Below are 18,070 nucleotides of genomic sequence, written 5' to 3' on the forward strand. Positions count from 1 at the left end.
ATGAGTATTACCCATGTACATACTGGTTGTCTTGTTTTGCTATAAAACACAGCAAATGAAAATGTTCCCATTTTTTTCTCAGCTACTTTTGACTTTCAGTTACGATTAAACGAGACCTGAACTATTGCTGATTTTCAACTGTATGAGTTGATAACCGCTTTAACGCACAGGCAGAATGGGGAGATGAAATTGTCAATTTTTAATGAAAAGTCTTTGTATGGTGATCCGAGATTTGGATAAACTGGTCAGTTGTCTTTGTCAATCTGTTCCTCAGGTTACTTGGAGCTGGGTGTGTAGCCTGTCCTCATATTTGAAAGTGATATTTTTAGGTCAGCAGGTATGTATGCTTTAAGTTTAATTAGGTCTCTCCTTCATAGTGTCAGTGAGGTATTAATCTTTTCTCTGGGAAGGGTCATAAATTTTGCAAAACTGTTGTGGAACTGAGCAAAAGGCTTGCATGGGATAAAAATCACTCACCATGGAGGTCACCAGTATTTCTCAACAGTTATGCCTTGAAGTGTAAAAAATTCAGGAAACAAAGTGGAAGTTCAATTCAATTCCCCTGCCTACAACAAACATTTAAGGAGCACCTGTTATATATTGAGGACATTCTTGATGCCACAAGCTTTATAGACTTGTTTTCTGACTCCTCAGAAAGACCAAAATGAAAATCATGTGCCAATTTTGAGTACACCTAAATCCTCGTCTAAATATTCCCAGTATGGCATGTACTAGCAATCATGGCTACCTCGTGGCAATAGTCACATGAGGTTATACTTGTGGATTTAAAAAGCTAGTAGAGGCTGCTTAAAGAGGGGCAAACCAAATATGGCATAAACTGTCTCACCCACACACTTCTATTTTCCAGTCCCTTTAATACTGAATTAAGTCTAGTACTCAATCAATTAAGGTGGGTTAGTTTTAATCTTTTAAGTATTTAAATAGCTATTCTTAGGAATAATTAATAAAATAAATCTAGTACCTCAAGTATCCTAAGAGATTAAATCTATGAAAAAGACCAAAGTAACTCAACACTTTCTACACCCTGGCTAATGTAGCTGTAACTTCAAACCATATGTTATCTATGAAATCTATTTACTTTTATTATTTATTTACCTTTAGATTCATATACCTTTTAAACAATTCTCTTAAACACAAAAATGATGGAAATGTCAAAAAATTATTTCAATTGTGTTTAATCAGATCCCTATTCGTTATAAAGAGCTGAAGCTCTAGGTGGCACCTAGTGAATATGTTAATGGGGGACAAAAAAAAATCAAAAGTTGGGCAACGATACTCTAAATAACTAAAGCAGCAGCATCTTTAAAAACGAAAGAAAATAAAAAACTTTACCACCCTGAATTACAAACTCAGGGAAAGCAGCTTAGTACAACAAGGACCAGTGTGATAAATTCTCCCTCATACCATATATTGTTCTCATACCATATACTGTTCAATATTTACCATATATTGGTAAAAGGCACACATCCTATGTAATTTTAAAATTCGCATTTTAAGGCTTTTTTCCCCTAAGAGTCAACTTTAACTATGGTTAAAATTATTTTCTCTACACCCTCCTTTTGAAAGGATCCGCTATATAGATCTTTTGGTCACCTGCCCCTATATTTCTACATCTAGACTAAAATGAAAGTAATAGAATTAGGGTCTTAGTAATCATAATGCTTTTAACTGGTGACAAGAAGGAAGAAGCCTATAGTTAAATATCCCAGAAATTTATTTAATGTTTGCTTGATACATTTTATATAGAAAGGTTGAGGCTATTTGCTTTGGGTGCCCCTGGTAAATCTCAGGGAGGCACTGAACTACAAAGGGGTGCCAATCTGGAGACATGAGAAATGGAAACCACAAGCCCAATTTTATGACTGTTCTTAAAGATTTGTCTCTAGTGAAGTTAGGCCCACTCCCTTAAAAACTGCTGAATGGTGGAGCTCTTGTGTGAAAACAGCTGACTTTTAGGAGGGCATGTCACGTTTTGGTCTGTTGGAACATTTAAATACTTGGAAATAAAAAATATTCAGCTTTGAAGTTTTCAATACTGGAAAACTTTCAAGTCTAGGGTTTACAGCCAGGAAGGGCTGCTTTGTGTTCCTTAAACTGGACTGTTTCCCACAAAGTTAATCTTCGGCTTTGGCTTCCATTTCTTCTGCATCATCATCTCCATCCACTTCTGCATTCTCTCTTTCAAGCCTCTCAAGCTGCCTTGCAAGTTCGGTCTCATCTGTATCTGTGACCACTTTAGGCTGCGGAAGCAGAGGCATCATTTCAAAGTGAGGTAGTTCAACAGTATGCAAATTCCACTTCAACACTATTACTGCCTAGTATTTTAACTCTTTTTAAAGAACCACCTGTCCTAACAACTCTGCTCTGTTCATTTTTGAGTGCTACATCATTAATAAATTCCATTAGATAAATATTGGGAGAAATGGATGAGAGTAACACAATCTAGGAAAAAGAAATGTGTGTGTAGTAAAACAGAATATTCCTGTTATCTCTATAAGCCAAAACTGAAAAAAATATGAAAATAATCTCAGTGGCTTTATCTTTAAAACCCAAAAAGATGTCTTGTAAAAATGCATCTTCTGGATTCCAAATAAACTAGTTTCTTTCTAAATAGGTTTCATTTTTGTTGAGATGAGGAAAATACACTAATGCTGTTTCTAATCCTCAGATCATATTTTAAGCCTTCCATATTAAATTCTGACAATAATCAATCACTCGTTTTTGTTGCCTAATTTTATCCTTTGGTGGGGGCATAAACCTAACACCATCAGTGACCTCAGTCATGAATAACCATCACACGACAGTTCTCATTTACTCATAAAAAGCCCTTTTAGAACCCTCTGAGTCAATGATTATTTTAGGCTTAGCAGTGTTATAATCCTACATGTATCTCATGTTTTGAAAAGCTGTGATTAAGGATTTTAGAATGCAAATCATTTAGATGACTTAAATATCTGTATCTATCTACTGATCGATCGATCGTAATCTCTAACCCCAACATGGGGTTTGAACTCACAACCCTGAGATCAAGAGTTGCATGCTCCTACCGACTAAGCCAGGCAGGCGCCCCTAAATTTCTTACATATTTTAAGAAAAAGGCAGAATCACTATAGATCTTACCTCCATTTGAACATTGAAGACACCCCTCTTTTCCTCAATCTTTTCTTTAATAACAGCCATAGCTTGATTGAGAACAGAGAGGCCTTCTGTTCTCTCCAGGGTTGTTGTAGTCATCACATACCGAGGAGGAGCTATTAGATTAATCTAAGGAACAAGACAGATATTCAATTATGAACATACCTATACAACACAAAACTATTAGGATGTTTAAGAACTCTTCCTTTCTGATGCCTTAACAAATCACCCAAAACTTAATTTCCAATCCTGTAAGTCAGCAATTTGGGGGTGGTCTGTTAGCAAAAGCGAATTGATACAAGTGATATAATCCAGTATAAACAGTCTACTGCAATACCAAATATGTTGAATTATGACTTTCAGGTGTCTTTGGTAGCTAAACTAACTGTAGCCATCATCAGAATGGATAATTTGTCTCGAAAACAAAAATTCTTACTTGGTTTTAAACTAAACTGATGGAAGAAAACCTGAGATTGTGAATAACAACCATCTGGTTAATTTTATGGCTTAAAAGATTCAGACCAAACTCCTAAAAGATGTGTGTGAATACGAGAGAATATGTTACCCTTTTCAAGGTCCTAGGAGCATTATGGACTCAGGAACTCCTTAAGTTTCGCACAGCTGGCCCTCTGGCACTAAATACGAATCAGAATCTTTATCCACTGTGACACTAGCAGTAGCATCCCTTAGACAACATCACCGAGAACCATTTTTCCTTAACACTTGTTATGAAATATGATCATAAAAAGAATCTCATTTGGTTTAGGTTGGTATTTTAGCAGGGAGAGAGAAAATGGACTACTCACCTTGATGGGCATGGTTTCTGTAGAACAATTCAAACCTGCTCTCAGGGCTTCTTTTACGGCATCAATGCCTTCATAACCGTAACAAGCCACTTCAATATCTAAAATTACAGAAATTCAAAAACTTATACCAAAAAATGCAAAAAAGTATTTAAAGGTGGGACACCTGGGTGGCTCAGTCGGTTAAGCGTCTGCCTTCGGCTCAGGTCTAGATCCTGGGGTCCTGGGATCGAGTCCCGCATCGGGCTCCCTGCTCCACGGGGAGCCTGCTTCTCCCTCTGCCTTTGTCTCTCTCTCTGTCTCTCATGAATAAATAAATAAAATCTTTAAAAAAAAAAAAAAGTATTTAAAGGTTTAAAAGAAATCAGAGATATGGCAGACACACTAGGATTCAAAAACTTATATTATCACCCTTTCACAATTAGAAATCTACCCCAACTATTAACTTTCTTAATTATAAATTATCTGAGTAGGCAGTGAAAATATATCTTCTCTTCCACATCGAGCCCCTGAATGACAAAATGATAAAAAACAGAAATTCAACAAACACCCTATGCTTGGATTAATATGGTGGTTCCAATCTCTCCATGCCTCAGTTCCTTATTTGTAAAGTGGAGAGGAGTGTGATAAAGACCGAGTGAAATAATGACTGCAAACTGTTTAGAACGGTTTAGAAATTGCACACCCTCTGCCCAGCGGTTCCACTTTTAGGAGCCTGCCTGACAGAACACTTATACAACTGGGTTAAGTGTCTATGTTATAAGGCTGCTAATCTGTAGTGTTTTTTGTAATAGTGAAAAACATGGTAAAACCGAAATGTTCACCAAGAGACAACTGGTTTATTATTCTATGAAATATTGTACCTTGCCATTAAAGAGATTGAGGAAAACGTCCCATGTTCTGAATGGAAGGGCTGCCATGACAAACCAAGTGGAAAAAGCTAGTTGAGGAAAATTTTGCATAGTATGATCCAATCTTTATAAAAGCAATTTATGTCTGAATGTAAACAGCATATATTCCTATACAGTATATGTGTGTAAGAAAAATGTTTGAAATATACTCCAAACTGTATTAACAGTGGTTAATCCAGGGAGGCATAAAAAGGACAATACTCTACTTTTAAAATATTTTAAAGTATTTACTAAAACAAAATACCACCCCCTTAAAAAAAAAAGGGCTGGAGCGCCTGGGTGGCTCAGTCAGTTAAGAGTCTGCCTTCGGCTCAGGTCATGATCTCAGGGTCCTGGGATCGAGCCCTGCGTTAGGCTCTCTGCTCCGTGGAGAGTCTGCTTCTCCCTCTCAAATAAATACAATCTTTAAAAAAAAAAGAAGAAGAAAAAAAAGGACTAACTTAAGGTTAGCTGAATGCATATATGACAGTTTTCACTTGTGTCAACATATACATTTTAGGATGGTTCAGTAGAAGCAAAAATAATTTCCTAAGCTTTTCTTGTTATAAGAAATAGAAAAACGTGCAGATGCTGATGTAGCAACATATTCTTTGGTAACGCTCATTATTTAACAGCTTTTTGGTTCATGCAAAATATTTTAAACATTATTTAAAAAAATCACTTACCTGCTCGAATTTTGACAGCTTGTGGTGTCAAACGCCTATTAATATTGTTAATAAGTACTCCCCGTTCATCTTCATTCAGATCTAAACTATCCAAAATAGATGGGTCTCTAATTAAAGCAAACAAAACACACACAGACACAGAAACAACAAAGGCCAGGTTACATTACAGGTAACTGTGATACCAAACACAACACCACAGAATGATGTTTAAGAGCACAGGCTTTAGTGTCAGAATTGAGTTCAAATCTTAGCTTTACACTTCATTAACTATGTGTTTTGGGACCTTTCCAGACCTTAGTTTCCAAATTGTAAAATGAGGATGAAAACTGTACATCTCACTGGGTGTGGTATTAAATGAGATCATGCAAGTAAAGCACTTAGCACTACTATGACAAAAAGAAAACCCCCAGCTGATTATTTGAAGAAAAATTTTAGAGATCTGGCTAAAGCAAGGAACTTAAAAATGTCTCCTAATATACTGGACATCCCACTATAATTAAACATTTCCACGTAATTAGCAGTCCCTGCCTCAAGGAGCTTGAAAAGGACAAAAACATACAAGCAATTTTAAAATGAAAGTACATCCTTGCAAGTCGGGACAGTAAGGTATTACTTTCAGTTATGGGCTCAGGAAGGGATGCATGGACTGAAGTGGCATTTCATCTGGCCCTTCTGAGTGCCAGGAGACAGGGAACAGGGTCACCACTTAGTCACCACCGTTTATGGAACATGAACAAATGAAAAAATTGAAATAATGACTAAAAGAATGGTAGGACTTTAAAAAGCAAAGGCAGAACTGTTTTAAGAAAGTTGTAAAGTATTAAAACAGAAATGGCACATCAGGCCTAAAAAAGCAGGGGTTAGAGAATGAAAGGCGAAAGAATCTGGGTGGAGGGAACTTTCATTCGGCTAATACTGCTTACAAAATATAACAAGACAAACCACCAGAAAATGAGCAAAAGAGATGAACAGATGTTTCACAGAAGAAACAGTAAACATATGAAAAGCTGTTAACTTCACCAACAACCAGTAAAATGCAAACAAAAAACAAGGTACTATTAGGTACCACGGTACAAACCCATCAGTTTGGCGAAAGGGAAAATAATCTGAGATATATACCAAATGTTGGTGAGGATGAAGAGAAACAGGAATGCTCATACAACTGCTATTGGAAATATAAATTGTAGAACCAATCTGGAGAGTATTTTGGCAAAACTGAGTAAATTTAAAGATGCATATAATCAATCCTATGACCCAACAACTCTATTGCTATGTATATACCTTAGAAACTCCCAAATGTACATGGAGACATGTACGTGGATAGTCATAATAGCATGGTTTAAAAAAATGGGAAAAAAGGGGGGAGGATGACCTAATATCTCTTAATAGAGAAACAAATAAAGCATATTCTTACAATGAAGTACTACACAGAAATTAGTATGAAGTAGGTACACATCTATCACTTTGGAGAATCCTATTAACAGCCTTATAAGTAAAACTGTAAGGTACAGAAAACTACAACAACAGAATAAATTCCTTTTTTTTAAAGTTTAAATAAACTGAGTAAGAAAATTTTTAAAATACAAAAATGTGCTATATGTACTTTATAGATACGTATATGTAATAAATCCACAGAAATGTAAATAATAATGGTGAATACTAATGACAGAATAGTAGTTCCTGCTGATGAGTGAGTGGAATGGGTTGGGAGGGATAAAACATTGTTTCCACCTATCTCAAAAACTTTTTCTTAAAGAACATGTGGCACAGAATTATCATTAATTAAACGTGGACAGTCACTACATGGCTGATGAAGCAAAGAACATTAAGGAAAAGGGAAAAGATGTATGCCACTGCTGAGCGGTCATGGAGGGGGAGCTGGAGGTGAAGTGAGGGACGGCTGGACGATGACAGCACGCTGAGGGATGAAAGGCATGCAGGACTGAAGTCAGGGAGGACGGAAATATAAAGCAGTGCTTAATGGTTAGCAGCATAAACTCCAGATGGGAGCCAGCGTCTAGGTCTGAATCGGGACTCTTCCATTTGCTAGCTCTGTGCACGTGGACAAATTATTTAATCTCTGCCTCAATTTTCTCATCTCTAAGACATGGATAATAACAGCACTTATGCCATGTGTTGCTGTGAGAAATCTATAAATGTTTGCTGTTGTAATTATTATTATTTTTACAACTTTCCCAAAATGTGGTATGAAAAAAAAGTCACATGGTGGGGGAGGGGGGAACTGGAAAGCATTTGGACCCCAGATGAGCCGGCCTGCTGGAGGCTCTATGGGTCCCAAGTCCACTCGGCCATTCTGAGAGCTGAGGTGACCAATACCCTTCGGCAGCACAAAGGTTGGAAAGTAACCTCAGTGTAATGGAGAGGCTGCTTGTGGAGCGTTAACACTTGGGCAAGAGTAGGATGTGCAGAAGGAGATAGACTTAAGTACAGAGAACCAAAGGGGTCCAGCTATTTTAAAAAGAGAGGATACAGTGCTTGCTGCAGGAGGAAGTAGAGGGGAGATAAAGTTTGCTTTTAGTATAAATGGGAGATTAGAGTGTATTTTTATGCCAATGGAGCAAAACCAACAAAGAGAAAGGCTGAAGACAAAAGAGGGAATAACAGATAAAACGATCCCTGAGCAGTAGCTGCGCACAGGTGGTAAGATTAGTTTGAGAGCAGGAAGGATACGAATTCAGCGTGACAGGAGCGCAGGAGGTAATGACGGATGGGAGAGAAGGTTGCTGAGACCATGGAAGGAGTAGAGGAGATCCTGGGCAATGGCTTCTATTCTCTTTATAAAACAGGTAGTAGGCACACCAGTTGAGAGTGAGGGAAGGGGGGAGTGGGTATCTGACAGAGAGTGTATAAAAGCTCTAAAATAGCCACTCTACGAATGGGAGGAAGAACTGACAAAGAGCAGAGAGAATGTGAGGAAGCAGTGAAGGTGCAGCTGAGGTTGGAGACCATGATGAAAATGCAGTGGCACCAACCTGCAAGACTGTGGTTTTTCCTAGCAGCACCCAGCATTCTACAAGTGCAGAGAAGGCAGGAACATCGATCCAAGGCTGGATGTAACAGATGGAAAAACAGGGCAAAAGCTCATGATATTGGCAAGAAGTTGTTGAAATGATGTACCATGGTATGTCTATGCTGAGTAAGAAAGAGAAGGCAGGAAAGGGTAAAAAGACATGGAGGAAGAAAAAGGTGTGGAATTATAGTCTGGCATAAGAATTAAGAAGACACAGAGTAGGACTAACTATGGGGGAGCTGGAAGGACAGGAGGCTGTCTGTGGTAAAAGAATAGAATGTATGAATTAAAGGTTTTGGAAGCACACCAAATTCTGGTGGTAAGACCCAGGGTGAGGCCATATGGAAACTGGCTAAAGTGGCATGGCCTGCAGGTGTAAGGAACTGAGGTAAAGAAAACAAGGTACAGTTGTAGATGAGACATCTACATTGACGAGGAGGGGAAAACGTGAGACGAAACCATACGGTTTACGAAAACTAAGGTGTACACAATTATATATGCTTGGCTACATAGGACTGGCCCGCATTATGGGCCTTTTACATGGAAATATTTTAATCTAAATTTGGCAAGGACTTATTATGTGGGTGTAGTGCTATTATTACATGTCAGGCTCTCAACTTGTGTGCTAGACCCATCAGCTGTGTTATCAAGGTAGAATCAGAGCCAAGAAGGTGTTCTTACGAGACTGCATGCTTAAATGCATCATAGGCACCGTATCCAGGTCTCTTGTATTTGTCATCAAAGACCCAGGCAGTCCTCTGGAACAGGCTCTCCAGTTGCTCATCCTTGGTGTACTCTAACACCTCAGCAACATGACGAAGAATGCTGTACACCTAGAAACAAAATGAAGAGTTCAACAATTCAAAGATAAGAGATCTTAAAAAAAAAGAAAAGGTATTTTTACATTTCAGTAGACAGCATATAAAACAAACCTTTGGTTACACTACAATAATTCCTCAACAACAAAGGGTTAACATACAGCAAGTTCTTTTTTCATAGAGAAATATTCTCTTTCCTATAATACTTAACTCAAGTGGGTCTATAACAAGTAGAAACAGTACAAAACTTAGTGTCCTAAAACCCAGATCAAGTTCACTTAGGAACCAATTAACCTCTCTAAATTTGTTTCCTCTTCTAGAAAAGGGAAATACCAGTATCTCTCCTTTTTACCGCAGAGAGATCAAATCTATCCAAATTATAACTGGAAAACATTATACAAATATATAGAATTTGTATATTACACAAAACTTGTTATACAAGTGTAAGCTATTACTATTACTCCATATGACAGCATGGAACAGGACTGAGATTTTAGTATTTCTTTTGCTCTTTTATCAGTTAGCAGTTATCCTTCAATGCACCTATCTCCTACTCACTGCTGTCAAACTCTTTTTCTAATTTCCTAAAAATAAAAGGGCTTAAAGAAGAGAAAGGATATAAGAAAAGAGGTTTTTCACATTACACGTGAAAGTTGAGTGAGGAAAGGTACTAACATTGGTTATTTCATTCTATCACCTTATTGTCCTGATAAGATCTACTAAAATACTCATTTTACAATATCCTAAAGGGACAAAACAAAGTTAAAGTTTCCTAGAGCAGAGCTTCTCAAACTTGGTGGAACTTGAGGATCCTGCATTAAGCAGTCAGTGATGTCAATGCTGTTCGTCCAGAGACTACATTCTGAGTGGCAAGGTCCCCGCCTGGTTTATGAAGATGGGATTTCACTGACAGTGTTTTCTAATGTGTAAGCTACACTGCAGTAATAGTAAACACATCAGTAAAACAAAGAGGAAGATTTGGGTAATGGCCTTTTGGCTTTTAGATTTTTATTCTCTTATTTACTGGGGTTAATTAAGCAAGATTTCAAAAATCTTCTCTTCATTTAAACACTGTTTTCTTGGCATTTTTATCCTGAGGACAGAAACACACATGAGAAAAGAACAAAAAATAAAGAAAAACACAATGGAAACAATGCCATTAGGAACTAAGGATCTAGAGAATGAAAGATAATCTAAATAGAACCAGAGAAGAAAAAACTATAGACAGAACATAAAGAATGAAAAAACAGTTGTTCTTGCTTCATTAATACTTATTGTACAGAAGTAGGAGATTACAGCCAAAATAAGAAAGTGAAACAGAATGGACTTAACAAACTAGGGGGGGAAAAAACTACTAACAGGCTCCTGCCTTGCTTTCCTGGATTCACATTTTACAAAACCTTGCTTATTCTTAACATACAACAGCTGGTTGTCTCTGTGACTCTTATCCCAGAATGCGGTTTAAAGTCAAGAACTACATGTTATGAGAAGTCAAACCAACTGATATCACCCATAGTTAATTTAACCTAAAATAACTTAGAAACACTAATGCAGTATACTCATTTTAGAATATTAGATGATAAGCAATGCCTTAAGGTAGTACCACCATAAGGTAAAAACACTATACAGTCGTAACTCTTTTGAAATTAAGTCTTCGAATTATCCTATGTAACTCCTAATTGTAAATGGAAATACAGGTACAGAAAATCCAGGTTTTCATTTTCTGCCAAGAATATTACATGCTGATTATTTATTAAATACATTAAATAGTGGACTAATTTCACTCAAAAATCAAACTTACAGTTTTGGATTTGGTGAATTTATCTTCACATTTGATTGCTTCCTCTGGAGAAACTCTTCTTTTTGACAAATCAATATATCCTGTATGAAAAAATTTGGGGGAAAAAAAAATCATCTCTGCCCAGGTGCTAGCTTATCACTCTGATAAATTTTTACACCAGATTGTTTAGTTGGCATACCTATACTTATTCCCTACTAAAATCCTATCAATAAAACACTGCATAAGATTAGAGATTTTTGTTTTCAGACATGCATTTGTATCATCATGTAATTGTATATTTTCTATCACTTCAGTGAAAGGAACTAATACTTTCAATTACCCAAATGAAAGCTAGTCAAAGGATTCGTACTTGTCTTTTTGGCATCCACTCATCAAAGGGTCAATTGTGTTCTATGTATTTTCTATATTCTTGATGCTCCTTCTGCCTCCTGACCAAAACTGGTGCTTCCTCCTCCTGGTGGCCCTGCATTGGCATGGTGTGGCCATGGCATTGGCCTAATCATGTTGTCCATCACCTCCATAAATTAAAATCCCATGGGTACAAAATGAGACAAGCACTTAAATGTATTTTAAAGAATTTAAGAGGGAAAAATGATCTTTTACATTTACTTACATATTTCCCATGTCAGGCATCACACCTCATGGGCCTGCATAATTTCCTTTACCATTTCTTATAATGCAGATTAAGTAATAAATCCTCTTAGTTTCTATTTACCTGAAAATGTCTTCATTTCTGATTTTCATTGTTGAATATTTTCTTTAAATATTCTAGAATTCTGGGCTGACAATTTTTCTTTCAGTGCTTTAAAGATGTCATTCAATGCTCAGCCATTATTTTCAGTAAGAATACCATACTAACAGTAATTTATATTACTGTTCCCCTGTAAATCATGAATCATTTTCCTCTATCTTCAAGATTTTCTCGATCTCTGTTTTTCAATAGTTTAATGTGCCTAGATGTGGTCTTATCAGTATCTATCCTGCTTGAGGTCTGTCAAGCTTCTCCAGTTTGTACATTTGTTTTTTCGGCAAATATGGGAAACTTTGGTCAGAATTTCCTCAAATATATGTTCTGCCCTTTCTCTCTCTTCTCTTGGAATAGAGCTTTTAATATTTGACAGGTTGCTTTTTCCTTGCTCTGTTCTTCACACTGGTTCTTTTAATGAACTACCTGCAAGTCTGACTTGAGACTTCTGCCATCTTTACCCTGCTGTTACATTTGGTGAGTTTTTTCGATATTATACTTTTAATTTTAGAATTTATATTTAGTTCTTTATGAAAGTTTCTAATGTCTTTACTGAGACTTCATTTTGTTCATTACAAGCTTATTTTCCTAATATCCTTCAGCAGTTGCAACGTCTGCTTTAAAATTCTTATCTGCTAACTCCAATATTAAGGTCACCTCTAGGTCAATCTCCACTGGTTCCTTTTTCTCTTCTGTATGGGTCATATTTTCCTGTTTCCTCAAGTGTTTAGCAATTCTGAACACTGTGAATGAACATTCAGAGAACACAAACATTCTAATAATCAAAGAGATACAGAATACTGGGTCTTGGGTATGTGTCTGCATATTCCTTTTTCAGAACCTACATAAAATATTCCTAAAGTCCATTTACCTTTGCCCCATTTCCATGTTCCTCCAATAATCTGATTACAAATTTAGCTTTAAATCAAGAAAAAAGTATCTTTTTTTTTTTTTAAAGTAGGGCTCCACGCCTAACATGGAGCCCAACGTGGGGCTTGAATTCACAACTGTGAGAACAAGACCTGAGCTGAGATCAAGAGTCAGACACTTAACCGACTGAGCCACCCAGGCGCCCCTGAATAAAAAAGCATCTTAACAAATATATGAACTAATACTCTAGTTTACTTATTTGTCTCTTCTGAGTTTAGCCACAATGAGTCAACTATCAATTTCTGGTAACCTCTGGGAATAAAAGTCAAGTTATTTGACACAAACTAGCCCTGGGATGTGCTAATTAAACCACTACTAACAAGAGGTCTTGCCTAGATGGGTAATTGGCATTCTTATCTAACAACTTTGTATGTAAAAAAAGTTTAAGTATAAAAGGAGATGTTTTTGTTTTCTTTTTAAACAGTCAGCAATTTACAAAAATAAAATTTTAAATAAACCATTTTAAATCTGAAATTTTATTTTAGATATTTTTATCACTTACCTTTTTCTTTGTCCACTCTAATGACAACCACACACTCATTCCTGCCAATTCTGATGAGTTTATTTATAGAACGGATACGCCTTCTGGACAACTCACTAAGAAGAATCATGCCTTCAATATTGTTGTATTCCAGCAAGCTGACATAAGCCCCCATTTCAGCAATGGACCTTACATTCACCATCACTACATCTTCCACCTCAGGAAATTTGTGTTGATAAAATCTACAACTTAGACCCGGCATTCTGCATTTTAAACAAAAGAATCAAATGAGTATTAAGGTCAAAATAAAGAAATGTCAATCAATTTTCCACATTTTGCCACTGGAAGAAATGATTAGTCTTATCTCTTTAAACTTCTTAAATGGTACCAGAAAACAGACGGATGTTTGCGAATCAAGCTTTGTTACTTTGCTCCACATTTTTATAAGGCTTGGGTGATTCTCTGACCTTGGTTTTAGAGGAATCATAAAAAATAATGACCATCTATAAAATACTTTGAGACCTAAGGATTAAAAGTACACCTCAAGAGTAAAATACTATTTTAATACAACCACTTTAAGAAATAACAAATGATGGTAAGCATCACTACTACTATAAACCTATCAGCAAAACTAAAGCTACTCAGTTCTCCAAGTCAGCTAAGACTATATGCTACCACCCACTATATAAAGGGAAGACTCTTCCATCTACTTAAACCATAGTCCTAATCATATATCAAGTAATATAGCCTATCCTTTTAGCCAAAATTACAGTATCATATGTTAAGACAAAACCTAAAAATTTACTCATCACAAAAATATTAAATATAATTAAATACAACTAAATAAATTCGTTTATTGAACAGATATACCCAATCTTGAGAATAGCTTTATAGAACTCCATTACTGTAAAGTTCAAGAGGCTCTTAAAAACTACTCTCTTTGATCTAACCAACCTACTTTCAGCACCACTCCTTTTATGATCCATAAGACTGAAATCATACCATGCACAGAAGTGTATTTTTAAAAGAAAGCTGTAAAACTAATCACAGCTGATGACTTTCATGTTTTTCTACTAACCTGAATTTACTATTGTCAAGGTTCAGAAAATAGGCAGTAACAGGACCTAAACACCTATGAAAAATGTGCGAAAATTCATTTATTTTTTTAGAGAGAGAAAGACAACGAGCAAGTAGGGCAGAGGGAGAGGGAACCTTAAGCAGGCTCCACGCCTAGCCAGAGTCTGGTGTGGGGTTCCATCTCCCAATGCTGAGATCATGACATAAGCCAAAAATCGAGAGCCGGATGCTTAACTGACTGAGCCACCCAGGCGCCCCAATTTTTTTCTTATTAATTGGGAATTAAGGCTGCCATTACTTGATCTTAAAGACAGGATATCCACATCCAGCTTACAGAACCCGAGAGTTCTGGGGCAGTACTGTTTGAGAACTGTTAACTGCACCCACAAATAACTTCACAGTGGCTTCCCACTGACTTTTACATCTTTCTACTACCTACAGGGTCCTACATGATCTGGCCACTGCCTCTCTCCCTAGTTCTCTCCATTTTATAGTCGAGGAAATAGAAACACAGGCCAAGTAACTTGTTCGGTCATATACTGCTAACAAGTGATAGTCAGAATCTGAACCTCTGAAGCTTGGATCCATAGTCTGTGCTCTTATTCACCATGCTGTATTTTCACTCAATATTACCAATAAATATATTAGTTAGAAACATCTTTTTAAAAAAAGTAACATTAATATACATACTCAGTGTTATAGCATATACCGTAGATTAATGCAAGCTTTTAGTACTAATCTATCCTGTTTAACAAAAAGAAATAAAGCAGCATATTAATAATAATGGCAGAAATGCATTTCTCTTGTACCTTGACAAAATAGGGATTTAGGAAATAAAGGGAAGTAGACATTCAATGGCCAGAATTACCCAAGAAACTGCTGAGCTGGTTGGTTCATTCTAAACAGAGCCCCCCCCCACCCTCCCTTTGGACAACTGTTGTCAAATATCTGTATGTAAAGCACTAAAGTTTGAGAGCTAGAAGTTTCAAACTGGGTATCAAAGTAAATGATGTCAGAGAAATGTGTGAAACAGTTTTAAAAGATTTAACAGGGGCTAACCACATTTACTTACCAGGTTTATTCAAACAGTAAAGCTGATTAATTCTGGGGAAGCAAGACTTATTTGATGATTAAAGAACACAGGCAATACTGTAAAAGAATCCTGATGAGAGCTATGAATACTACTGCTTTAAGAGGTACCAATCTCTTCACATTATACAGGGTACAAAAAGAACACAGCCGAAGGTATGTTATTCAACACAGAAAGTAACTATTAAGTACAAAATAGCTCCAGACATGGGTTCCAGCCCTTACTCTTGTATTTACTAGCTGTGGTTGCTTGGGAAATGCATTCCCATTAAACTGTAGTTTCTAGCCTGTGTCATGGACCTCGAAGGTTTGTGGAGTGTATCAAATGAGATTAAAATATATGTAAAAATTTGGAAAGTGTAATATGCTATACAAATATGACATTAAAAGGCAAAAGAGGTACTATTTCCATTTTGTAACTTAGTTTGTTAAACAATTATTTTTGCAGTATCTATGTACTAAACACTACCGGCACTTAAAAGATTCTTACCTAAGGAAGTTAAGTAGGGAGTGGGAAACAAACTAGTGAGTAAGTAACAATATAAAGTACTATGAAAGGAGTAGAGTGAAGTAATCAATTAAAAGGGAACCAAGAGGGGCGCCTGGGTGGCTCAGATGGTTAAGCATCTGCCTTCGGCTCAGGTCATGATCCCAGGGTCCTGGGATTGAGCCCCACATCAGGCTCCTGGCTCGGCAGGGAGTCTGCTTCTCCCTCTCCCCCTGCTCATGCTCTCTATCTCTGTGTCTCAAATGAATAAATAAAATTAAAAACAAACAAACAAAAAACCAGAACCAAAGAACAGAAATATTAAATGACTTTCTCAAGGATAAATGCTTAATAAGTACTAGAAAAGGAACTAAAACCAAGTCTTCTGATATCAAATCCAGAATACCTTTAACCCACAGAGCCTCAGTATGTCAGAGTACTACAATATGGTATGTGTTCTTCAGTAAAAAAAGATCTTTCAAAATATACTAACTGAACTCCAAGCTAATTTCAAATACCCTGCATTGTCAGTAATTTTGCATGGTCAAATGGTAGGTAGGACTTCTTTCTTAAACCAGTGCATGGTCAAGTAACCGTAACAGATCCAGGAAGTCCACATTCCTTTCCAAAGTTAAGTGTATTATGTGATAGAGACAACTTGTGAGAATTCTAATTTGGCTCTAATGCTTACCCATAAGGTTCTCTGAATGCTAGTTTTTAGTATAGGAGTGCTACGCAAATAAGCTTTTAAACTATTTCGCTGTAGTTGAAATAGCACCAATCTCTACAAATATTACTGTGTCTTTTCGAGATCTTAGGATAATCATTAACCGTCACTTGGCATCAGAATAGGCAATAAAGCTCTATATAATTCACGAACTATTGAAAGACACATAATCACAAGTTTTTTTCCTTGGTAACTTCAACTGGGAGACAAACCAAGACTTCTCTGCTACACCTTTTCTCCAAGAAACAATGTTTCTTGCTTAATGATAAAGTAGCCTAAGTTTGGGGGATAACAGGGGCCTCAGGCTGAATACGTATTTAACCCCCAAATTCCCTTATCTCTTTAGTTATGCTTAACTGTGAGGCCACAGCGTGTAAGTCTATTTTCTCGGTGCTGAAATACGGAAAACCGATACTAAGAGTAGTGAACTCTTCAACAGTATGTTTTAGTATCGATGCAAGAGATGGCTCGTTCTATAAAAATGCGCAACTCGATACGGTAATATGAACGCCAGTTAGAAAAAAATAAATTATCGGACAAATAAACCATTCTTGATCCTTTTAACTCAGCTCTTGGCAAAACTGCAGCCCACCCCAATGGTCCCTTCAAGTGTCTGGTCTGGTGTCCACTGAGAGGTAGTATATTTGGTGGGGCGGAAGGAACAAAAAAAAACCCTGGTGGCGGTGGGATTCTCAAGCCCAGAAAGAGCAAAGTGCTCAGCGTCCTGGGGCGGGGGTGTCACAGTGTTTTCCCGAGGCCGCCCCCATCTCAAAGTATCCTCACTTTCAGCATATCGAAGAGGCTGTATGGTCACTCGGCCCACTTTGCTTCACGAGAATCCTCCGCTCGTACCATGACACCGCTGTAACACGGAAGACCCACCCGGCGCCGGCGGGTGGTGTCGGACACTTCCCGCGCAGGAACGGGAAAGGGAGGGGTGTTAGCCCGGGGCCTACCCTCTCCCGACCACCCAAGTCACTGGACACAACTACAGAGAGTTCTTGAAGAAACCGATCTGGGGGACCAGTCACCTGAGGTATGTGTCTGAATCCCGCGCCGGATCCCGTGCCGAACTCTTTAATCGCAGAGACCCGACAGTCCACCCGCACCAGCGGCCGATCCTCCTCGGCGTGCGCTTGGTTCTACCCCACCGCGCATGCGGAACCACCTCGCATCACGCAAGCGCCAAGAGAATAGCGGTCCCTCTTCCTCACTGACCATAGAGTCTAGGTCCTCCGAAAAAAAGGAAGAATGTAGATCAAAGGAGAACCTGAAAAGTACGCTTTCTCGATACCTGTCGTTTTCGCTAAGTAACTTTCAAGGCGCAGGGAAGCGGTAATACTCTGAGT

At 37.5% G+C, this 18,070-nt stretch overlaps 1 protein-coding gene across 2 annotated transcripts; it reads right to left on the reverse strand.

The window, feature by feature from the left end:
• Nucleotides 1-1,714: 1,714 nt before the first annotated feature.
• On the reverse strand, nucleotides 1,715-17,954 carry EIF2S1 (eukaryotic translation initiation factor 2 subunit alpha). Of its 2 annotated transcripts, XM_021679730.1 has the most exons (8): nucleotides 17,753-17,954; nucleotides 13,363-13,604; nucleotides 11,186-11,265; nucleotides 9,248-9,399; nucleotides 5,536-5,642; nucleotides 3,963-4,060; nucleotides 3,142-3,285; nucleotides 1,715-2,261 (listed from the first exon to the last, which is right to left on the reverse strand). In XM_021679730.1, exons 2-8 carry the CDS (start codon nucleotides 13,601-13,603, stop codon nucleotides 2,136-2,138), a joined length of 948 nt encoding a protein of 315 aa, XP_021535405.1. In that variant the 5' UTR covers nucleotide 13,604; nucleotides 17,753-17,954; the 3' UTR covers nucleotides 1,715-2,135. The 2 variants fall into 2 exon arrangements, with proteins under 2 accessions (XP_021535405.1, XP_044774162.1); XM_044918227.1 differs by lacking the exon at nucleotides 17,753-17,954 and having other exon boundaries at nucleotides 13,363-13,972.
• Between the last annotated feature and the right edge of the window lie 116 nt (nucleotides 17,955-18,070).

Source organism: Neomonachus schauinslandi, chromosome 9, assembly GCF_002201575.2.
Source record: "Neomonachus schauinslandi chromosome 9, ASM220157v2, whole genome shotgun sequence".
Lineage (NCBI taxonomy): Eukaryota > Metazoa > Chordata > Mammalia > Carnivora > Phocidae > Neomonachus > Neomonachus schauinslandi.

What these genes read in the sequence shown, in the direction of transcription:
- EIF2S1 (XM_021679730.1), bottom strand. Translation starts at nt 13,603, where the DNA reads ATGCCGGGTCTAAGTTGTAGATTTTATCAACACAAATTTCCTGAGGTG. An exon ending in AATTCACCAAATCCAAAACT is followed by an intron (nt 9,400 to 11,185) that starts GTAAGTTTGATT and finishes TTTTGTTTCTAG; the next exon opens with GTGTACAGCATTCTTCGTCA. An exon ending in CAGAAACCATGCCCATCAAG is followed by an intron (nt 3,286 to 3,962) that starts GTGAGTAGTCCA and finishes CTTGTTCCTTAG; the next exon opens with ATTAATCTAATAGCTCCTCC.